General features: G+C 37.3%; 1 protein-coding gene across 1 annotated transcript in view; it reads right to left on the bottom strand.

Annotated features, from left to right (window-relative positions):
- LOC138693925 (facilitated trehalose transporter Tret1-like) overlaps positions 1-25,680 on the bottom strand; it is a 108,532-nt gene that overhangs the window by 56,006 nt on the left and 26,846 nt on the right. Inside the window, exons 3-7 of the mRNA XM_069817679.1 lie at positions 24,904-25,039; positions 14,181-14,447; positions 9,713-9,831; positions 6,662-6,853; positions 2,899-3,008 (exon numbers count right to left, since the gene is read on the bottom strand). Of these exons, the coding sequence (XP_069673780.1) occupies positions 2,899-3,008; positions 6,662-6,853; positions 9,713-9,831; positions 14,181-14,447; positions 24,904-25,039 (824 nt within the window). The remainder of the gene's footprint in view (positions 1-2,898; positions 3,009-6,661; positions 6,854-9,712; positions 9,832-14,180; positions 14,448-24,903; positions 25,040-25,680) is intronic.

Genomic DNA, 25,680 nt, shown 5'->3' with positions numbered 1-25,680 from the left:
TGTGTGAATTCAACATCATTCCTCGAATTCACCAAAATAAGTTCGAGGTCCAACATCGAAAGTTACACAGCAATTCTGCTTCAAGTGGTTGAGGGAAAACTTCGGAAAAACCTCCAACCAGGTAATTTGTCTCAATCAAGGGTTGAACCGGATCCGCTTGTTTCACGGTCAAGCAACGCTAGCAGTTAATCCACAGCGGTGGAACCAACTGAACTGTTAGTTGCAAACTCTGATAAACCTGCATTTAATTTTCCCGAAGCTCTTGAGAGCTATCAGTGCAGTTAAATTTACAAGAGCAATTAACGTAATTCACTGTTACCTGAGGTAACAGAAACCTAGCTTAAGTCTGAGTTCTATTCAAACTCGCGCGGAATGTTTGACAAACGTGAAATACTTAATGAATACACTATTATCGATGTCCATCGCTGGGCGAAATTATGAATCCAATTTACTCGATGAAATTTGTAGTGACCGTGTTTACTGCTTATTGTATCTGCTGTATTTTTATTGTAATTGTTTGCGCTATCATAACACACCAGACCACTGGACGCAAACCTTTGTACTACATTAAAATGAAACGAATAGACCGTATACGTGAATGGTGTGAGGACACTGATAGGGAGGAGCGTGTCGTATAGCGGCTATGAATTTTACATAGCCGTCTGGATCTAGACTCTGGGAGAGAGCGTTGCGTGGTGCTATCTGTGAGGAACGTTTGAAACCGTCATGGCAAAATACCCATGATTCTGTCTCAAGATCGGTACAAATGTATCGATCTTGATTCTGTCTGTCTATATCGATGCTGGAATCGGGAGAGAGTCGAAGTGCTAGCTGTGAACGACTTTTCAAAGCACATTGACAGCAGGAAGTCATTCTTTTAACACTCCATGCTCGTAATGTTCGTGGAACCGTTACAATATGTTGAAATTAATCATAATAGAGAAATGTACATAATGCTAGCGCGTGTATTATTATTATTATTATTATTATTATTATTATTCCTGCTAACCTATGTATAAAATCGAGAGGCCTCTATATTTTAGGCTATACATTATACATTTCATTAGGAAAACTACATCTAACAACTTACATTATCTGGACATCAGCAATTTTAAGAAACGTTATGTAGCCTAAAAACCTAATTCATTATCTTCAAAAATTATATCTAACATTTAGTATCCAACGGAAGTAAGTTCATCTCAACATTTTCCTTTAAAACTATCAAGATCATTTAAACCTAGTGTCAAATTCAATGTAGCATACAATCTAGAATTCTAGAGCCAGTGATCGGCATTTCTTGACTCGCGAGAGAACTCCTTAGCACACAAGGAGAGTGGAGGGTAAGGCACGATCTCCCTGCCTCCCCTTAGCCATCACTTGTTCATTCAAAGTTACGTAGTATTTAAGTAAACACGACAGGATCAATTGTAAAATCAAAAGGGATTTCGCATATGGCCGACGAATATCTCGCTCAGTTAAAATTCACTATATGCAGCTTGACTCTTAATTTTAATGAGTTAAGTACATGTCCATCATAATGTTTAAATTGTGTATAAAATAACAGAAAAAAAGGAAATCAGATCATACAAGAATGAAAAAGAATTGAACATATATATCGGCATAAATTTAATTGAACTTTTCCTTAGTTTGGCATGTTCACTGTGCGTCCCTGCGCACGCAAAACTTGCAGCGACTTCTATTATAGACCATAGACAAACACATTAATCCCTTTTTCCACCCTTTTTCTCCTCTCTCTATATTTTTCCTTCTTTCCCCTCCCCCCTACATATTTTCCTTTTTCTTCCTTTTTAGTCTGTTACTTAGCAACATTGTATCAAATAATATAGTCTCGTCGCTCTTATTTCCGGCAGCCAATCACGTTGCAGGTCTGCTACATTTAAACGTGTGCGTCTTGTCATTCGCTGCTGATGACGTTATGCACTTCCTAAGCTCGATAAATACTTAATATAATCGCCCGCCATTTTTGTTTTTTCGTTGGCTTTCGCAGAAAGCACACAAGACTTTATTTGCCCCTCAATTATTTATTCAATAAGAGTTTGATTTATTTATCATAGGACCTACGACATGATAATGTTTAACGGTGCGGCAAATAGATTCCTCGTCTGGTAGCTCAGCAACGAAAAAACAAAAATTGCGAACATAATAATTTCGAGGGAAAAATTGTTCCGGAGCCGGGTATCGAACCCGGGACCTTTGGTTTAACGTACCAACGCTCTACCACTGAGCTACTCGGGAACTCTAACCGACACCGATCCAATTTTTCCCTCTATATCCACAGACCTCAAAGTGGGCTGACAACCGTCAAGCAACCAACTTCGAGTGCACACTAACTCCGTGTGACTTAAATTGTGGTTTTCTGTTCACGAACAGTGACGTGTATTATGCAAATCAAGATTTGGATCGGTGTCGGTTAGAGTTCCCGAGTAGCTCAGTGGTAGAGCGTTGGTACGTTAAACCAAAGGTCCCGGGTTCGATACCCGGCTCCGGAACAATTTTTCCCTCGAAATTATTCAAATCAACTTTACAGGGAGTTATACCTGAAAATCTTGATTTGCATTGCGAACATACTTCCTACCTAGGCTTTATAGAGTCTTCACTTCCTAAGACGTAAGCAAAGAGAAGACGTCATGCCGGAAATAACAGCGACACGACTATAGTTTATTCAGCGTCGTGATAGCGAGATGGTGTGTAACGAGTTGACATCGAGAATTCTCCATTAGATTACCCGACATTCGCCTTACCATTTGGGTTAAACCTCGGGGAGGGGGAGAAACAAACCAGGTAATGATAAGGCACAATAAGTCTATTGGAGTTGACAGTGTTGGCCTTAGGGTCTACTATGTATAAAGTGAAAAATTTGTAATGCACGATACTTACTGGAAGTCATTAGCGGTACTCTGCTGGACTGTCATCTGTTGCGTGCCTTTGCTGTCAGAGTCCCCCTCGAAAGCCTTGTTCTCAAGGCCTTTCTCAGCTTCAGGTTTCGTCTAGATGAACAATAATAGTTACCGTATTTGAAAAGTCTTCTTAAAAGAACGACAGTGGATTCATAGAATCTTTGCAGCAGATTCCTGAGTCCTGAGAGTATAGTATACTATACCATACTTCATACATGATTATGATATAAGATGTATGTGCAGGGAACCGAAGTATAGTATAATATACCTGCATTTGTGTCCTAACTGTAACCTGCAGAATATTTTCAGCATTTTTTCTCTTGTCAGTGACTTTTTTTAAGTGTAGGGGAGACTGCTGTACCTTTGAACATATTTTGTTTCTAATTTTTGCTGATACCTAGAGGACTCTGGCCATAGTTTCATTTTGATTTACTGCAAAATGTGAGTTTTGTGGACAAAATTTTTTTAGTGCCAAAAGTAAATATTTCATTCATTGTTATATGTTTTCTAACACGAGACCAAATTGTATTTGTGACTATCAATCAAGTAGGGCGTGTTCTGTACCATCTGGTGAGTAATGACGTATGTTAATTTCCATGATTTATTCGAATCTCTAGTTTTGGCAACCATATTTGTTTAAACGTGCATCCTCTTGTATTACCTTTGAACACGAAACATCTTGTATCATGGAACATGTTCCAAGGTACACGATACTATTGGTTTCTGTTTTTGTTTTACTTTAAGATCATGCCACGAAAGTAAATCTGGAGTTAAGAGGCCCCCAATTGATCCGGATTGAGTAATGTTTAATTGCAAATGACGTCGTAAGTGAAAGTTGTGCTACATTTGAACGATTCTCAATTGAAGTGATGTGTGAAAGGAGAAAGTTCTGGTAAAATCGCAGCAGTGTTTAATGCTTTAATGGAAGCTGGATGCGAACAATTTTGGAATGGGGATGATATCGTGCTATATTGTGCTATAAATTGAGGAATAGTAGATTAATAATACTACTTACTTACTTATTGGCTTTTAAGGAACCTGGAGGTTCATTCCCGCCCTCACATAAGCCCGCCATTGATCCCTATCCTGAGCAAGATTAATCCAGTCTCTACCACCATATCCCACCTCCCTCAAATCCATTTTAATATTATCTTCCCATCTACGTCTCGGCCTCCCTAAAGGTCTTTTTCCCATCGGCCTCCCAACTAACACTCTATATGCATTTCTGGATTCGCCCATACGTGCTACATGCCCTGCCCATCTCAAGCGTCTGGATTTAATGTTCCTAATTATGTCAGGTGAAGAATACAATGCGTGCAGCTCTGCGTTGTGTAACTTTCTCCATTCTTCTGTAACTTCATCCCTCTTAGCCCCAAATATTTTCCTAAGAACCTTATTCTCAAACACCCTTAATCTCTGTTCCTCTCTCAAAGTGAGAGTCCAAGCTTCACAACCATATAGAACAACCGGTAATATAACTGTTTTATAAATTCTAACTTTCAGATTTTTTGACAGCAGACTAGATGACAAAAGCTTCTCAACCGAATAATAACAGGCATTTCCCATATTTATCCTGCGTTTAATTTCCTCCTGAGTGCCATTTATATTTGTTACTGTTGCTCCAAGATATTTGAATTTTTCCACCTCTTCGAAGGCTAAACCTCCAATTTTTATATTTCCATTTCGTACAATATTCTGGTCACGAGACATAATCATATACTTAGTCTTTTCGGGATTTACTTCCAACCCTATCGCTTTACTTGCTTCAAGTAGAATTTCGTTTGAGGATTTTCTCCTAACATATTCACGTCATCCGCATAGACAAGAAGCTGATGTAACCCGTTCAATTCCAAACCCTGCCTGTTATCCTGAACTTTCCTAATGGCATATTCTAGACCAAAGTTAAAAAGTAGAGGTGACAATGCATCTCCCTGCTTTAGCCCGCAGTGAATTGGAAAAGCATCAGATAGAAACTGGCCTATACGTACTCTGCTGTAAGTTTCACTCAGACACATTTTAATTAATCGAACTAGTTTCTTGGGAATACCAAATTCAATAATAATATCATATAAAACTTCTCTCTTAACCGAGTCATACGCCTTTTTGAAATCTATGAATAACTGATGTACTGTACCCTTATACTCCCATTTTTTCTCCAATATCTGTCGAATACAAAAAATTCTTATCAATAGTCGATCTATTACGCCTAAAACCACACTGATGATCCCCAATAATTTCATCTACATATGGAGTTAATCTTCTCAAAAGGACGGTGAAAAATTTTTATTGAGTATTTTGTGATATGAGAAAGTTCTGGTGTAATGGTAGTAGTAATGGATTTAGAGTGATGTGTACAGCAATTTGTCTTTGAGGATGATGGTGTAAGACAGGCCTGCACAAGGTTTGCGCTCTCCGAGCCGGCTCACAGCTCATGAGCGGAATGCAGATTTAGCTCGCTCTGTATAAGGATGGACTGGAAGAAGGGGTGATCTCGTACAAAATGTACACAAAAGGAAGCACTATTACGAGTGTTTATGAAATGAATTCCCGTTCAGTGTTTGCAAAACTATCTTGGACTATTATTAATTAATAAAGAAATATTTATTTTACAGAAGTAATAGAAATTCTATAGCTTCTTAAATGTATAATATCATTTTGTTACATTTTTATTTATCAGTACATCAAAACGAGGTTTTATACTGTTGGCAGCTGAAAGGAACAGTGGCCTACTGATCGTAATGAAATTAATAGTAAATTATTAATTATTATTATTAATTATTGTTTTTTATTAGTTGTGTTTATTATTAATTGTCGTTATTGAGTGTAATTAGTTACCACTGCCACCGGGTATACACCCATTTGCAGTGTGAATAAATACATACACATACATACATACACAGATGTTCGATGTCGCCTTTATTAAAGTTGATTATAGAAAACAGTTGCTCACAAATATAAATGTTGAGCCAAACGTAGCAATCATTTTCACAGCCTGACTGTGTAATCGTGGATATTATTGCAAATGTTTAGTCTTGTAAAACTCAACCAGGTTAGTAGTATTATTCAAACGATCTTTAGCCCTTAGGTCACATTGAAGATCAATAAGTTCGAGCTGTAAATCGTTAAATGTTAAATGTTATGTTCCGTCTTTTAGATTCCTCCATACTGTACTGTAGCAGTAGGTAAGCAACGTGAAACAGTTACCGAGAATAGTCCTACACACTGCACCCCACTAGATAGCTGAGTGGTCGTTTCCCTCTCCTCTACCTACAGCAAGTCTATGTCATTCTGACGTATTTTCCTCTCCGTTTCGGCGAGCGGTAAACACCGCTTTTCCGCTCCGAAGGAGCGCGCGCTCTTGTTGAGCGCTGTTTGTGCAGGCCTGGTGTAAGAGAAAGTTAGACTATTTATTACTGAGGAAATTTGGCGATAATGCTGTGGTGAGTGACAGTAGTAAAACGCTGAGTTCATAATGATATGGTAAGAGAAAATTCTGTTACAAAGAGTTCTGGTGTAACAGATCATTGAGGAGTGGGAATGATAGAAATGAAGTCTGCTATGATGAAGTAATGGTGTAATGAAAAAAAAAAAATAGGAAAATATAAAGTTCTGCTGCAAAGAAGGAAGTTTAGAATGAAATTTATAGGGGAAATGAAACTGTTCTTCAGTGCAACCAGAATGGAATGAATGACAGAGACCGAAACATATGTAACTCCTTCCAGCAATGGCTGGCAAATACTCACAAGGACTGTGTCGAGGGTGGAGATGCCCCTGAAGGGTAGCTGTGTCTTGTTAACGGCGTTGCTGTAGCTGATAAGCTGGTTGAACTCCTCCCTCACAAGATCCGGCGTTACCCAACCACGCAACCAGCACAGTGCTCTCTCCGCATCCTCGTAGCGACCACGTGACAGCAACCATATTGGAGTCTCCGGCATCTATAACAATTACCATGAAATTTGCATAATTCATCTAAAGTTAAAAAATTGTGTACATACATAGTTACAATTTCCAGTGGCGTAGCGTCAATGTAAGCTAAAAAGCTTAGCTTCCCCAGTTAATAATAATTTCATAATAAACCTGCAGTTTATGGACAAAATTATTTATTAATTTTAATAGAATTTATATTTACGCGTTAAATATTGTGATGCGGCAGCTCAGGATGATTTGTGATGCAGCAGTAAACAAGAAGCCTGCACACACCAGCTTCCAAGCAGACTGGTTTCTTCTGTGTAATCCACCCCGCAGATTTTCCATCCCTTTCTAACTAAACTACCCTAGTCGCAAGGCTCGCAAGAAGCTAGCTTTAACATTTAAAATAAGTAGTTTCCTAGTTATCCCTTTTCGTCAGTTGTGTTCAGTTGAAGTGTTAGTGTGCATTGTGGCTGATATAATAAATAATGAGCGAAATAACAGTTCCTGTCACTAATTTACTTGAATTTTTTAGGACAATTGTATTATCAAGACTGACTCACGAACAAAAGTGTGATTTAAAAAAGAAATGACCGACTCCCTTGCTGTCAATGAAGGGTACAACCAAAAGACAGACGCATACTTACGTAATGATACTAATATTGTGATTTCTCTAAGTATGACAGGGAGTCAGCTAATGTTATACTTATACTTGTCTATTTGTTAAGAGATATGTGTAAACCGTGAAATCATATTTTACTACGTATCATTTGAGGTCATGCCTTATTGGTGTTACTTACGATGTTCCAACCAATCTTCGACTGCTGACTTGACATTGACTACTATTTATTTTAAGACTGTATTTTTGTAATGCATGAAAGACAACTTGAGTTAGCTTCCCCTGCTCAAAATTTCATGCTACGCCACTGACAATTTCATTAATTCATGGAAAATTTACTCTGGATTGAATATACAGGGTGATTTACGAAGATTGTGCAATACTCTAGGATGTGATTTCTGACATCATTCTGATGAAAAAAGTTCATATATACATGTGTCCTATTTTGAATAGTTTCGGATAAAATCACATTTCTTTCTTACGTAATACGCATTCTTGTGAATTTATCTCTCTCTGGATGTCTGGAGCTGTATGTGTTACAGTACAGGTGATACCAGCAGCACACAATCTCGTGACATCTGAGTCACGGAAAGATAACTCAGTACCGGTACAACGTATCTACCTAGCATCCGAACAACGGAAGTTAGGAAATGCGGCGCGCGCAGTTCACACTCGGGCGGCTATGTGTATTGCTGGAGAAGGTGGGGTTTTTGAAAACAGGCTTTAATAGAGATTTTTCAGGTTAGTAATAACGTGAATGTTATTTAATGAATTTATAATACACTCAGTACCATTACTGTAAATAATTTAAATACTTAAACCTTCATAATATCTACGTTTATGTTTAACGTTCAGGAGGGCGTAACTCACTCAATTTAAAAAATACGACATATGTTTATATGAACTTTTTTATCAGAATGATGCCAGAAATCACATCCCAGAGTATTCGTGAATCACCCTGTATATTTTAAATAAAAAGCTCCAAAATTTTTCCATTAATTATATATTGCATATTTTGTACTCATATTAACCCGGGCAAGGTCGCTACATACAGCGTCGTTCAGGAGAGACTCGCGACTGGAACAGTCTGGTTGTGGCGCATGCGCAGACCTCTCATGCAATGCCAGCATGATACTTAACTGAATTTATTTTCGCGTGTACATTCCACATCAAATCAAGATTTCTTCGTGCTCCAGTTACACATCTTGCATACAAAGGGTTGTTAGTGATTTCTGGAAACGAATTTTGAATGACGTTATGTGCGTCAGGAATGACACGACAGCTGTACTGTGGTGAGAGGTGACAGTCCAGTAATGAGTGATTTCATAGTCAGAGTGCACGGTGTCTTACAGTAGCAATGCCCAAGAAAATCGAGCCTTTTTGGGAGGGGTACAATACGACTCTTTCCGATACCAAGTACAGTTTAGTGAAAATAAATAGAAGCCTACAAAAACGTGGTTTCGTTATTTCCAAGAAAGGCATCTTCTGTGTACTTAATAAGACAGATAAATCTCGGATGGAATTAATTTGTGTCATTTCGGGGGTTGCGGCTTGTGGCGGGGGGTGAATCTACTTGCTTTTTCCCCTCTGAAATTAATCCCATCCGAGCTTTCCTAGTCTTATTAAGTACGTAAACAGTCCACACCTGTGGAGTAACGGTCAGCGCGTCTGGCTGCGAAACCAGGTGGCCCGGGTTCGAATCCCGGTCGGGACAAGTTACCTGGTTGAGGTTTTTTCCGGGGTTTTCCCTCAACCCAATACGAGCAAATGCTGGGTAACTTTCGGTGCTTGACCCCGGACTCATTTCACCGGCATTATCACCTTCATTTCATTCAGACGCTAAATAACCTAGATGTTGATACAGCGTCGTAAAATAACCCAATAAAAAAAGTATGTAAACAGAAGAAGTTGGTAAAATAAAATTCAACCTGACATGTATAAAATCACTACAATCTACTAGAATTTGTAGTAATAGGGGAAAAATGGTTGGTTAGGTTCCACCCTTAGGGTATTAAGTAAGCTGATCCAGACTATAGATGAAGAATTAACGTAAGTATAAATTTGTTAGGAGATAAATTAGAATGGGTAAGAGGTAGGTGAGAATGAGAAGGCAGTAGAAGAGGATTTCATGGAGAACAAAAGGTTAATCAAGAGGATGAAGAAAAGTACTTCGAAGATACTGGAAAGACGATAAAATGCGAAAGTGAGGTGAAGAAGCGTATCTGGCACTAATGGAAGTGTTCAAATCAGTGAAATATTGTGTTACCAGGAGCACATATAGCACCGTGATGATAGGCATAACCGCGCTGATACCCGCCACACTGCGCCAGTCCGTGAGGTTGCCCATCAGAAACACCAGGAACACGCTGATCTGACACGTCACTCCTGCAACACAACGCAGAATACAAGAGTTCTTCCCGCTAATCGCTTTTTAAACATCAATGTAGATATCGGTTTCGATAAGCCATTCGAATGTTCGGTATTGAGTTTAACCCGTGATCACAACATATAAATTATAATAGGTTCGTTCCAACAACAGTCAGGAACCGTCCGTAACCATCGTGAACATGCGCAGTACAAAAAAAGCGTTCCAACACAATCCGAACCAGTCCTGAACCGGAAACATGTACTGCAGTCGGGCGCTCCAACAAGCTTTTGACACGGGTTCGGAACGGTCAGAAATAGTCCGTGGATTGAGGCATATACGGAAGAGTACGCAAGACGCGCATGCGCATAAGCTCACCAACGTCTCCTGAATACTGAAGAAAGACATGATCGACTGTTCACATCAGTGAGGTTAAAGATGAAAGTGACAGTGCAGACGAATAATAAAACTAGAGATTTAATTTAAATTTTCTCCAAAAAGAAAGGGAATGGAAATTATTTGGGCATTGAAACAGTTAATTACAATTTCAACATGCAGCTTTGATTAAAAGTATAATAAATAACGTACATGCATTAATAATTAAAAAAAGAACTATTTTTAGATGAGAGTCCCCCAGTGCACGACGTTGAATTATCGGAATTCTTGCCTTCCATTTTTTTGTCATCTTTTTTTAGAAAATGATCGAAATTCTATTTTCTGCAATTAGAATTAGCTGCGAAACGATAATAATTAAGCGTCCCGTTCTTAGCAAAGATGATCACAGTTATAGCATCTCTGGATTTAGCACATAACGATCCGCGAAAGCGTTCCAACAGCGTCCAGTCCAGTTTCAATCCCATAGCAGATGCTCAACTAGCGCATGCGCATAAGATGGTACAGGAACCGTACATGAACCGATTCATGAACCGCTTGTTGGAACGAACCTAATGGGTCATTCAAATAATAATTAGTGGCAACAATGTTTGTATGTAGCGCTATCAGCGGTAAATGATGCAAGCTGATAACAATGAGAAACAAGAGCATCTGATATGTTTATCTGTGAATTTGAAGACAATAACCTCATTTATAAGACATTTGTAATGAGTTTAATTTGTAGACTGTTTATCTGTAGTGCTCTAAAATGTTTAGCAAATACGAACAAAGATGCTTAATTGAAATTCAGATTACAAGAGGTAAGAATGCTCGACAATCCCATACAGCATTACTGGAAGCTTGTGGTAGAAACACTTCACCATTTTGTATCATGACTAAGTGGGCGCATGCATCTCGCAGCGGGAAGGAAGATGTTCATCAAAAACGTGGAGCTGGCAGACCGTAATCGGCAAGTGAACGTTGTAAGAGCGCTGCTGGAAGAACACCGTTGTTGGTTATGATTTTGACGGAAATACTGTAGTGTGAATGGTGCATACTACAGTTAGCTACTTTCTGGAACACCATGTACAACCAGCGGTGCGCCGTAAACGTCCAATTCTCCTGAATTCTCATCCTATTGTGCTACATGATGGTGTTCGCTCTCACATAGCTGCCCTTGGGGTTAATTTACTTCGCAGATGGAACTGGGAAATTCTGGAGCATCTTCCATACTCTCCAGATACGGGTCCATGTGATTTTGTCCTTTTCCCGGAAATGGAATTATCACTTCTCTAAGTTCGCTTTAGAACCAGACAGGCAATTATAGCAGCAGCAGAGCAGTCTGTTCGAAGATTAGTACAACAAGACGCTGTGGATGGCATCCGTCGTCTCCTGAGGTGTGGAGGCGGGTTCTTCATGTTGGAGGAGATTACTTATGAACACTGCAACAATGTGACTGTTCCAAAAATGTTTTCTTTGTTGTTAATTCAAATTTGCCACTAATTATTGAATGACCCATGTATTAGATTGGTCATTCCCATGTTATAAAATGACAACATAAAAAGTGTCCCCCCCTCAATATGTTTAACACTCTCTTATTCGGTAACTATTGTGAGTAGGATCGTAATTTTTGTTCATATCGATAGGAAATCTAATAAAAAATAATTTACTTCTTTGGTGTATTTCAATAGCGTAGAAAGTTTTTGTGTATATTTAATTTAAAAATCACTCATTTCAAGCCACTGAACGTTACGAACAGATTGCAACGTCGTAGCCAGATAGGGAGGTGGAAGGTACTTCACCTAGGGAGACAGCCCTGAGTTCGTCGACTTCATACATCTGTATTACGAGAAGAAAAAGCAGTGTGTTAGCGGCGATTTTGCCAAACTGCTGAAACTTTCAACTTAATTTCCTAATTAACCGTGTATTTAATCACAAAACGTAATATAGGTTTTCTATTCATTTAAGGGGTTAGGAACAGCTTACAGCAGTAACATTTTTTGGAAATACTCAGCATTTTTTCCTCCATTACTGTATGTTGTACAATAATGAAAATTGGTATGTGTAATACACTGTCTTTCTGCTGTATGAAAAAAATATTTTTACGATTTAATTTTTTTTTTTTTTCAAAATTCATAATGGTGGTAGTTCACTATGCAATGATGAATGTTTCCCTCATAACTCATAAACTTGTTAACTTTTTCATGTTCTCTTTTATTTTATTGCTGAAACTCATGTTTACAATATCATGCTCTTCTAACTACAGTCCTTAATAAATATTTTTTTTTATTTTGTGTTAGAAGAAAATACTGATATTTGACCATTTTTAAAAATGATTTTATTTTTTATCAGATAATCTATCAAAAATATAGAAGTGATCTTGCATTATATTGTAGATATGACATGCATTAATACACACAAGAAATTTCATCACAGAATTTTGGATAGTTTTGAGTTATGTGGGAAACACTTCATCACTGCATAGTGAACTGAATTCTGAAAAAAAATATATATATATATATATATATATATATAATTGTTTTTAATCCTAAAAATATTTTTTTCGTATAGCAGAAGGACAGTGTTTTACACATTCTAATTTTCATTATTGTACAAAATACAGTAATGGAGGGAAAAAATGTTGACTATTTCCAAAATTTTACTGCTGTAAGCTATACCTAACCCCTTACGTGTACCTTATCGTCCCTTTCAATTTCCTTGATTATTTCACTTCCAACCTGTATTTGCGTTTTGGGGAACATGGTGAACAGTATTTTCGAACTTCGGCAAGTTAAGCCTTAGTGACTGTGCATTACATTTAACGCCGTTTAGTGTTACAAAACATTCAATAGCACTATGCCTAAAACCTTGACATTAACAACACTGTAACCGAGCGGGCGTGGTCACATAGACTTCTATTGATACCCTGACGTGAAAAAAGAACTGTCAATGTTTGTATTCTGCGAACATCCGGCATGACGTGAACCGAGGCTATCCCTGACAAAGTTTCATTTACTGAAGTGCAAGTTCCGATCGGAAAAAATCGGAAGTATTACATAGACAGAAACCGAAAGGTGTGAATGGGTTGTGAATGTTAGCAATAATCATATTTGTTTACATATTTACTAAAATGCAAAATTTGATAATAGTATCATATTATTCTCAAATGTTGAACATTTAATCTTTATAAATACAAGTACGGTACTCATTTTTGTATTCCACTAGTATTATTGGTCATTCAAATATACATGGAGAATTTAAACATGTCTCTAATAAGATGTTCATGACATATTTTGTTTAATTTTGATGGTTAATATTCGCTACAGTTGAAAGCACCATGATATAAAACACTACTACTATCTTTGGAAAGATTGTTACTAAAAGACTATCAATTTTGCGTCTTTCCTCGAAAGCTTTGCAGTTCTAAGTCTTCTTTGGCAACGTTCCTGATATTGCTGTCGGACGAACATTGGCAGATCCTCCCCCCCTCCGCTACCGCTGCTTGTTCGCATCCGCGAACTCACTGCGCTTCGCCGGTTTAAAATATTCGGTGCTCACCCTCCTCACAGTAGTTGCTGGAAGTGTTGCCCATCTTGTGTAATACATAATTAACGTCTTTCTAAGAAACTATCATTCACATGCAACAGTTCCTCTGCACAAATGAGGCTAATTTCTGGGCGAATGTTTTCTTTAAATTTCAACGAATGAGGATTAGTTGTATACACATTATTTTTCAGTGTTTCCCAGAAATAAAAGTCACGTGCTGTTAGTTCTGGAGAACGAGCAGGCCATAACTTTCTGCTAATAATTATATGACCAATTATATGAATAGTTTAATATAACATGGTACCTACGTAAATTTTAAATCCGCGAAGCGCCGTGAGTTCGCTGATGCAAGCAGCGGCGATAGTTGGGGGGGGGGACATGCTGCTTTTGGGTCAATAGAAACACTGGAAACGTTCACTGGGACTCACTATACAAAGTGTAGTGTACTCACCGGGAGTTGAAGTGATGATAGCTCGGATCTCTGGCTGGCATGTCTCGCCCAGATACGTCATAATGGGGGCCTCCATGAAGCCGATACCCACGCCCAGAGTGATGTTGGCAACGAAGAGCATTTCAACGGAATTGGCGAAACTGTAGAGCAGCCACCCGGCTAAGAAAGGAATGTTCACTAGGATCATGGACCATCTGCGTCCGAAGAATTCTACGATCAGCCCTGAGATCAGAGAGCCGATCGGCTGGCAGATGAATGCGATGCTACCTACAAACATCATACAATATAATTTAGTTAGTATATTGATTATTACAACAAAATAATCATAGGATATAGACGTCTCAAAGTAAAGATCAACTATGACATTTTGGCATTTATCAAGGAGAGAGGGAATGTTTATGTTTGTTCCGTGAGAATGAAGATGAATAGTCATTGTCATTCACTGAACAGGAATAATTCCATTGGACAACGTAGATCTGTAATACCAACTTGATGGATGAATTTTACTTTTTGTCGCAGAACAATTAAAATACATATTACAAGTTTTGCAACAATTCAGTTTTTTCTTATTGGAAATCGTATTAAGTCCCGCGTCATAGCGTCATGGTCTAAGGCAGTGATGTAACTGATGCCTATAGGAGCAAGCGCGCACTTTAGAGCCCAGGAGAGCCTGAGCGTTTTACAGCGGAAAGGAAAGAGACAGACGAAAGAGATAGTATATGCCGCTTGGTGGAGCTATATAAAGGAATGGCCAGCATTGATTCAATGGATAAAGGGAAGAGAACTTGTTAAAACTGTATCCATGTTAATTTTTAGATTTGTCTGAGAAGTATAAGTGCATTAGGCTATAAGAATGTAAGTTTTAATTTTAATGCTCATTTTTCACAAGTTTGCTTTTTTATTCAAAAGTAATATTTTCTCAACTTTTTTTTTACAGAAAAAGTGAAATTTTCAGATATATTTGTTTAGTAGCCTTACAGGTAGTAAAACAATGTTTTCGTAAATCTAATATATCGTAAATATGTATTACTGAAGATAGTGTATTAAAATGTTTGAAAATATTGACATGGAAAATGTGTGTAAGGAAATGAATTAACAAAGCAAATACTGTTACATCACAAACAAATGATATGTGCCTATAGCTTCAGCAGATTTCGAGAAAATTTAATATTCTGATAACAGAAAGTTGCGCATCAATTTATCACCTAAAAGCATAATGCGATAAGAGTTTTATTATGTAATATTAGTTACAGTTAAAACATATACCTAGACAACTTTGCTTTGTACTATAATATTATTTTGATTACTTTTATAAGGCTAAAGATACCATCAATATCTATTTCAACTTATGTCATATTCAGTGTCTTTCTTTGGGATAACACTTTATGAATGATATGTTTAATTCACTTAGAACAGTATAGTTGTAGTTATTATGGAATTTATGTGAATATTTCTTCTTTACTCTTTATTATGTTATTAACGTTTAAAACACAACTGCAATATTAGGCTAAGAAATAGGTGTTAGTACTTTTGTTTTACAGACAATATAGAAAATAACAAACAGAAAGAAGCCATATAAAAATAACGACATAAAATTTCACGTTCCGTTTGAAGTTTGTGCACCACTGTTTTCTTCACCCAACAGGCTGCTTATTCCCCCTAGCATACCTAGCGCTTAATGCCCGCGCACGACGTCAAGGTCAGAAAAATGTGCTTGCTCTGACATCACTGGTCTAAGGCATCATGTCTGGACTCATGTTACGGAATGAGCGTCGGTCCGAGTCCTCATGGGGAAGAAATTTTCTCATGAAATTTCGGTCAATGTATCGGGCCGGTGCCCACTCAGCATCGTGATGAATTTGGAGAGTACGATAGGTAGCAAAACCCGGTTTAGAAAACCAGCTGTAACAGCTGGGGGGATCATCGTGCAGACCATACGTTACCTCCGTCCTGGTTGGATGATCGTTCACCTCAACCGATGCATGTGGTCGTGAGATCAGCAGTCGTCTGATTGGCCTTGGCACTTCATTGGCCTTGCACAGTGTGCAATAACGCAAATGTAGGTGGACAAAATTAATAACTTCTCTGCATTTCAACTGATTGTTATGAAACTTTGTACAGACCTGATAAGTAGCACATATTTTTTGTGTACAAACTCTGACTGCGTTTGTTTGTGTACGAGCATACCCCTGTATGCTACGTGTAGCCTAATTGTTGTACAAAGTTCATAAAAATATACTATATAGGAGAAAAGTTAATAATTTTGTCTAAATGTACCACTATAAAAGGGCAGTTCCTCTTATAAAACATAATCAGACTTTGTAGATAAAAATATATGCCACCTATAACTTCTGTATAAAGTTTCATAAAAAAAAATCTGTTAGATAGGATATAAGTTATTAATTTTGTTTAAATGCTCCCGCTAACGTGTGTAAACGTAATTAGAGTTTGTACACAAAACATGTGTGCCATCTGTAAGGCATGTATAAAGTTTCATAACAATCCGTTAACATGCAGAGCAGTTGTAGTTTCAGAAGAAAGGAAAATACTTTCAGTGATATAATTATACTAACAGAACAATTTGACTAATCAAACATATAAATTTATTCAGTTATTGAATGCAATAATTTTAATTTTTTTACAGAGAAGTTTTCTGCGATAACACAGGTTTCCTCAGCCAAATGATATCTTCTTTCTCCAGCTCTCTCAATCTAGCCAGTCTTCATCTGTTAAGGCGTAATAATTTCTTCATTATTATAAATGAATGCCTCAAAATTACGTTTCCCATGCATATTTAAATAAATTGACGTTATATCCTTTTTCCGGGGAGGCCATCTTTGAAAGTAAGGGCACACAGATATTCAATAATAACCATCATTTCAAGAATTGGGAGCTAACTGACATGGCAACAACGCATACAATCCAGACGCACTTTTTTGTCCTTTGGTTCAAGTCGAAATAAACGGTATGTTGCGTGTATATCTGGCTGTGGTTATGTGAATTTCAAGGAAGAATCATTAAAGTTATGTGACCAGTTAACCGTTGTCTCCTTTGCTCTGTTATGTCCTTTAGCCTCTAGCAATAATTTGCGAAACAGAGGCCGCTGGCAGCAGGAAGACTATTACGCAACTCTTTGACACGGATTCTAGATTTCCCTGTACAAGAATGTTAATGCCTTTCCCAAGTGACTCGCATGCCTTTCTGTATCTGAAAACATTAGAGCAGCGGTTCCCAAACTTTTTCAGCCACGGAGCCCTTTCTGAAGCAAATGTTTCTCGTGGAGCCCCAAATACGTTTACTTTTTAGTTTTTTTCTGTCTTCGTTCTATGAAGCATATTTCACACGATACATAAACGGAAGTATGAATATATATATATATATATATATATATATATATATATATATATATATATATATATAAAGGAAACAACAGTAAAAAAGTACTGGATATAATTTATTTAAATCTACAAAATGATATTAACAAGTATTTAAGATATTTAAAAAAATGTTACAATGCCATATGTAGACCCGAAGTTAATGTGAAGAATGTGCCTCTTTCTTGCGACAGAGTTTATCAATGTCCGGTGTCATAGAAGTCAGTTGAAGACGTATACCGGTATCGTCTTCTGTATCCAAACAAGTTCGATATTTTGTTTTTGTAGCAATGTACCTCGAAAAGGTCGTTTCACTGAGGTACACAGTACCAAAAGGCAGTGAGAGAAATTTAGCTTTTGAACTTAATATCAAAAGATCCTCCCCTAACTTAGCCCAAAATTTGGGAAATGGTTTGCTTTTAAATTATGCCTGACAGTGGCTGTTCGAAACCATATCTATGAGGACCTCATATCTGAAGCAGTGAGAGCTGCTGCTTTTGACATCACTGGAAATGGATCTGCAATCCACTCATATTTCTTTAGAATCGATTCCTGAGTGTCCCTTGGAAATTATGAATTGATATTTGGAGCAAATTGTCAAGGTGTTCTTTCATTATTGCTATGAATGAGACATGCATTGTTATGTCATTTTCTTCTATAAAGTTTGAAGTCAATGAGAAACGTAAGATCTTTATTGTCGACGCTTTCTATGTAGAAAGCTATATTTTTCTTCAGTGCGACAATTTCGTCATCAGCATCGAATATAGTCTTCCATTTACCTTGTATGTATGTGCTGAATTCATTTTTGAACAAATGTATGCCAAGTAACATAATTTGTACATATCTGATCATAATCTGCTAGCAAACTGTTCTGGTAATTCAAAAGTGAACAAACTTCCGTTCGAAGTTCATGTAATCGGGACAACGCATTACCGCGCGACAACCATCGCACTTCTGTGTGTAATATTACTAACAATGACTTGTGTATACTACCCATATCTTCACACAGGATTTTAAGTAGCCTACACTGCGAAAGTCGTGCCTTAACAAAGTTGATGATTTTGACGGCGTTGTCTAGTACCTGCTTTAATAACGCTGGCATTTTTTCGTTGCGAGGGCGTGTCGGTGTAGTACACAGTAACTACTTGTTCAGTTTTTTTAAATTTCTTGATCAGCAACAGGACCTACCATGGCCTTTGCGCCATCTGTGCACACGTCAATGCAATTGTCCCACGGTATCGAGTTTTCAATGAAGAAGAAAAAATTTCAGTACCGCTTGTAGAGGATGGCAATGGCTGCAGAACAAAATATTTCATGAAAGAACCTGAAAATTCATACCGCACAAACATGAATAACATAGCTAATCCAGCAAAGACCGTGGATTTGTCAAATTATAATGAAAATTCGTTTAACTGATACGGGAAATTGTGATATTTTTACATCTTTTCATAGATTCTGGATTCGATTATGCAGTGTTATTTGACACACTGGAAATCAAGTTTGCAGTTTTCTCGTCCACTATGCATTTCACTACCTTCACTAATAGTGGTTTCATAAGAGTTTCAGCAAGGGTGAGGTTTACCAACAAGAGTTTGGTCATGACTAACCAAGTACGACGTTTTCAGTGCTTTCTCGTTGTTTGTTTTTACACGAGGTAAAATTTTGTCTGAACTGCATGGAGTTCGTCACTTTTTCTTTCGAAGTAGTCTGCAGTTTTATTTGTGAATTTTTGAATTGAGAAATGCCGTCTAAGCTTGGCAGGGAACATAGAACTATTAGGAAAAACCTTGTTACATATCACACACTGTGGACGTTCATCAGCAAACTCAGTGAATCCATGTCCAAATATAAATCACAATGAAATACATTAATGGTGATATGTTACAGTTGTATGAACACTAATAAGTAGTGTTCGTACAACTGTAATATATCACCCTTAATATATTTCTTAAAATCAATTAACACTGTATTATTGACCTAACATGTATGTTTTATCATTAAATATAAATCACAATATTTTCGTTTGTTACTTTCAATACCTCTACACTAGGCATCTTAGACTCTGAGACAGGATCATGTTCAACATATTCCAAATTCAATTCCCAGGAATTCGCACTATCTTGCATCTTAGACTCTGAGACAGGATCATGTTCAACATATTCCAAATTCAATTCCCAGGAATTCGCACTATCTTCTTTGAAGTAAGGTTATTAAGTCTTAGGGAGCCCGTCTTAAGCCACAGTTCCGGTTCAACGAAAGTTTAGCTAACACATCTGCTATCAAATTAACATGCAGGTATACAGTATATATATATATATATATATATATATATATATATATTTTTTTTTTTTTTTTTTTTTTTGAGGTAACGTAACAGTCAATAGATTGTAGATTCCACGTACCACGAATAACAAACGCTGCCTGCCCAGTATATAAAAAATAAAATAAATTTCGAGAATCACTGAGTACTTGGCAAGCAAGAAAGATCGAGATAGTTCCAGTGACGAGTAGATCTAATATTAATGCATCCATGTAGCAAGAAGAACGCAAACTACTTTCTCAGAAAGTATTTTCCGCTTGATGGAAGTAGTTTCCATTTTCCCCGCTAGAGACTAGATGGAATTAGCAATTTTTGTCATCTTCATAAATTCCGCGGACGTAGCCCCTGAGAATCATTCACGGAGCCCTGAGGGCTCCGCGGAGCACACTTTGGGAACCGCTGATTAGAGACTTCAGACCCGATGGAAGAATACAGTGTGATTTCAAGTTGGCAATCAGGACGGTAGTGGGTGGGGGCAGTGAGGGTAGCGACCTACCTGTCGTCTCATGTGCTTTATTTACTCAGTCATACTCGTAAGGCAGGGACAGGAGGTACTGTTCTGATTAAAAAGTCCCGTACACCTATTTCACTTTGTCAGAAGAGAGGACAGGAGATAGTAGTCAAGTTTTGATCTATTCATGTGGTTATCTATCTGATTAGTCGAAGAATCAGTAAATATGCTAAAAGTAAAAGGCATTTATTTGTGCAGGAATTCGGAAATGATTGTTTTTAAGTTAATGGGGACCATGTTACATGTAAATTGTGTCATGTCAGACTAAGGGGAGACAAAAAACGATACATTGAGACCCATTGTAACTCCCGAAAAGACATTTCACCGCGATGCCACTAGGATGCTGAAGAGATACTGGCGTCCTTTAGTGATGTAGCTTGTTTCATCGCTAACTGCAAAGTAATATTTTTTAAATCTCCTTCACGAGTGCTAACATTCAAGGAAATTGCACCCACTGTTCCTCTGCCCCCACAGTCTGTAAAATTAATTAAGTAGATGACGAAAGTAGTTGATCAAGCATCCTCTACACCAGCTAGTAATCATATTAAACAGAAAGTAAACTCAGTTTTGTGTAAAAACAGTGGAAATGCGATATTCTGTGACATAAAAGATATGCCAGCAGGGAAGAAGTCTACGGACACTGCTGGGGTATCGAAGATAGATTTCAATAACTTAGTATCTTTTTTCGTTTTGCACCAATTGCATCATGTGATGTAGAGCGGAGCTTCTCCCAATATAAACTTTGTCTTGCCAACTACCGAAGAAAATTTAGTTTTGAGACCTCATATTGTGTATGATTATTATGCATGTTGCGTAAATATTGTACATGTGATTATGAAAGAAGCCGAAAGGAAATAAATATTAATTTATTTTGAAAATTTCGCATTATGGGCTTTTATTTTAATTTACGTAAAGATTAATTGTTTGGTCCTACAGAATTTTTCTCCTCTAACATTCATTTTAATTTAATGTTTGATAAATTAGTTGTCTTTCTTTGGAACGTCACTGTACAGCACCAGCAGACTAGACTGGACTTGGTTTCATGTACACATGTCTCTCTCCTGGTGCCGACTCCCATCCACCTCAAACACAGTGACAAAGCTGCCTATAGTATGGACTTAGTAAACTTATTCTATCGGGTCCAAAATCTCCATGTCTGCTCATAAGTAACACCAATGACATCACCTCAAATGGTAGTAAAATATGATTTCATGATTTACACATATGTCTGTCAAAGAGACACATATATGTATAATGTGACATTAGCTCACTCCCTGTCATATTTAGAGAAATCACAATATTAACGGTTAATGGACACAGTGTTAGTAAAATTACGTCAATCAACGTTAAAATCTTTATCAGAAGATTATTTTTGAATCCATAATTAGTGTCAGGAACTGTTATTTCACTCATTATTTATTATATCAGCCACAGTGCACACTAACACTTCAACTGAACACAACTCACGGTAAGGGATGACTCGGAAGCTAAATTCTTTCCAATGCCATACTGTTTTCGCTGTAAGAAAAATCCTAATGTAAACATTAGCACTTTGCTGTCATACCCGTGATTGGCTGCCAGTCGAAACACTCACACGACGCAGGAAAATATAGTTCGTATTTGGAAATCACAATCTTGTATTATTTGAAAATAAAAAATTGAATTCAAGTTGTTAAATGCGATGAAACATTTAACTTCACTCATATGTAAAACGATATGAAAAAAGAAAAGCTACTTTTATATTTTATTTACTGTGAACGCGGATGAATACCAACAGTAATACCGAGGTAGTCTGTTCTTGTAACAAGCTAGCGTCACTTGAGCTCGTAGTTGTTCAAGTAAGCATATGGTACTAAAGTATGGCTTCTGCATTCTCAGCTGTCCATTGTGAAGACATAAGACTTAAAAAAAATTAATTACAATAATTATAAAGTAAATGTTTCCTTAGCAAACGAATGCATAGTAGTGAGGTTAGGCTTACTTGATGAGTAACGGGAAATGTTTATCATGAAACAGAATGTACAACAGTAGGCGGGAACACATACTGAGAATCTATGGCGCCAAACAGCGGCCAATGAAGCCTCACTTCAGTCACGTGCTATTCTTTACATTAGGATTTTTCTTACAGCGAAAAGATTATAGCTTCTTGCTAGCCTTGCGACCAGGGTAGTTTAGTTAGAAAGGGATGAAAAATCTGCGGGATGGGTTACACAGAAGAATGCATGAAAGAAACGAGTCTGTCTGCAGCGCATTGAAGGGGATTGAAAGCTGATGTGTGCAGGCTTCATGTTTACTGCTGCATCACAAATCATCTTGAACTGCCGCATCACAACATTTAACGCGTAAATAATTAATAAATAATTTTGTTCATAAACTGCAGGTTTATTATGTAGTTATTAATTGGAGAAGCTGAGCTTTTTAGCTTACATTGACGCTACGCCACTGGTCTTAATACCGTTCTTCCATTCCTTCTATCTCCATTCATATCCATGTTCTTATTTATTTGTTTGTTCCTTTATTACAGGCCTTTTGCTGCTATTATACGTTTCCTTGTATCAGCATTTCTTTCTCTATTGTTATCTCTTTCCTATTTCTTCATTCCTTAAAATGTCTCCCTTTCTTCTTCCTAGTATGTATTTTATTTCTTTGTGTTTAACCTTTTCTTTCTTTTTTCGCGACGTATAGAGGGGCTGCTCTAGAACATGTGGGGTTGTCTGAATGGAACTTTTATATGCAGGGAACATTAGCATAATAAACAATAGATAATACAGTAAAACATGTTTATGACGGAACATGATGATTCCGTAGAAAATGTTCCATCTTGGCAGATTTCCGTCTTATAAAGGAACATGCAAATGCAACTGAAACCACATATACCCATACATATGAATTTTTACAGCAAATACCTATTCAGAAAACGTAACAGAACTCATCTTGCTGCGTGACGTAACTTATTTCCACAATGTTGTGAATGAATCACATTTTTCTACTTGATAAATTTTATTTTAAAATAAAACTAACACACTGCACACTTAAAAAAATCAGCACCTAACGTACTACATTATTTAAACAAAATTATACTGACTTAGTACATGAGACAAACATATATTTTCGTAATGCCTTCTCTGTAGCTATGCCATTAACTTAAAAATAAATGTTCGTCTTATTCAGACAATAACCAACTAGTGTTCTTTAAACAATTCAGTTTCCGCGTTACGGAAGTTTCCGGCTTATAGAAATCATTTTCATGTATCAAATGGATCCTTTCTGAGATCTTCTCCATATCGACAGTTTTCTTCTTGTATTATATGACGGAACCTTTATATCAGTTATTTATAGATTTCAAAAAGGCAATGACTCGGTTAAGAGAGAAGTTTTATATAATATTCTTATTGAATTTGGTATTCCCAAGAAACTAGTTCGATTAATTAAAATGTGTCTGAGTGAAATAACACAGTCCGTATAGGCCAGTCTCTATCTTATGCTTGTTCAATTCACTGCGAGCTAAAGCAAGGAGATGCACTATCACCTTTACTTTTTAACTTTGCTCGAGAATATGCCATTGGGAAAGTTCAGGATAACAGACAGGGTTTGGAATTGAACGGGTTATATCAGCTTCTTGTCTATACGGATGACGTGAATATGTTGGGAGAAAATCTACGAACGATTAGGGAAAACGCGGAAATTTTACTTGAAGCAAATAAAGCGATAGGTTTGGAAGTAAATCCCGAAAAGACGAAGTATATGATTATGTATGTCTCGTGACCAGAATATTGTACGAAATGGAAATATAAAAATTGGAGATTTATCGTTCGAAGAGGTGGAGAAATTCAAATATCTTGGAGCAACAGTAACAAATATGAATGACACTCGGGAGGAAATTAAACGCAGAATAAATATGGGAAATCCGTGTTATTATTCGGTTGAGAAGTTTTTTTTTTTCATCTAGTCTGCTGTCAAAAAATCTGAAAGTTAGAATTTATGAAACAGTTACATTATAGGTTGTTCTGCATGGTTGTGAAACTTGGACTCTCACTTTGAGAGAGGAACAGAGATTAAGGGTGTCTGAGAATAAGGTGCTTAGGAAAATATTTGGGGCTAAGAGGGATGAAGTTACAGGAGAATGGAGAAAGTTACACAACGCAGAACTGCACGCATTATAGTCTTCACCTGACATAATTAGGAACATTAAATCCAGACGTTTGAGATGGACAGGGCATGTAGCACGTATGGGCGAATCCAGAAATGTATATAGAGTATTAGTTGGGAGGGAAGGAAAAAAGACCTTTGGGGAGGCCGAGAAGTAGATGGGAGGATAATATTAAAATGGATTTGAGGGAGATGGGATATGATGGTAGGGACTGGATTAATCTTGCACAGGGTAAGGATCGATGGCGGGCTTATGTGAGGGCGGCAATGAACCTGCGGGTCCCTTAAAAGTCATTTGTAAGTAAGTAAAGGTTCCGTCATAGACAGATTTTACTGTAACATACATGAGACATAGTGTAGTGTACTGACCCAGCCACGATGCCTGTTCCTCATCGATGCTGAGGTCCTCTTTGGCATCAAGAGTAGCGGCGATGAGTACAGTAGTGTAGGCGATGGCCATGCAGAGGTCCAATACCAATAAATTGGCAGCCCCATTTGCCAGGATCTGTGCATGAGAACATGTAAGAATCAGTAAGAATTGAAATACCTTCAACTGAAACCCCAAACAGATTATCCTGTCTGGTATTAGGTAATACTTGATTATATTGTATTGAATCCATGACCAAAGGGGTCTGCTGTATTGTGATTATGAATTTAATTATTAGAGTTCAAGCGGACATTTAGAAATTAAATGTAGTAGATTAGTCTTGAGAGAACATTGTTGATGGAAATAAATAATCTCTTCTATTCTGTTAGTATAAAAATAGCTTCATTTTAATTTCCTTTCGTTAAATACAAAAAACAATATCTTTATCTTTAATATCTATTCGTTAAGTCCACACCTGTAGAGAAACGGTTAGCGCGTCTGGCCGCGAAACCAGTTGGCCCGGGTTCGATTCCCGGTCGGGGCAAGTTACCTGGTTGAGATTTTTCCGGGGTTTTCCTTCAACCCAATATGAGCAAATGCTGGATAATTTTCGGTGCTGGACCCCGGACTCATTTCACCGGCATTATCACGTTCATCTCATTCAGACGCTAAATAACCTAAGATGTTGATAAAGCGTCGTAAAATAACCTACTTAAAAATAAAAAAGTCTATTCGTCAACAGTATTTTAATTATCATAGTAATTTAAGTTTAGTAATAC

Source organism: Periplaneta americana, chromosome 2 (assembly GCF_040183065.1).
Source record: "Periplaneta americana isolate PAMFEO1 chromosome 2, P.americana_PAMFEO1_priV1, whole genome shotgun sequence".
Lineage (NCBI taxonomy): Eukaryota > Metazoa > Arthropoda > Insecta > Blattodea > Blattidae > Periplaneta > Periplaneta americana.
The sequence above is the reverse complement of the archived record's forward strand: the minus strand, read 5'-3'. Positions and strand labels throughout refer to the sequence as shown.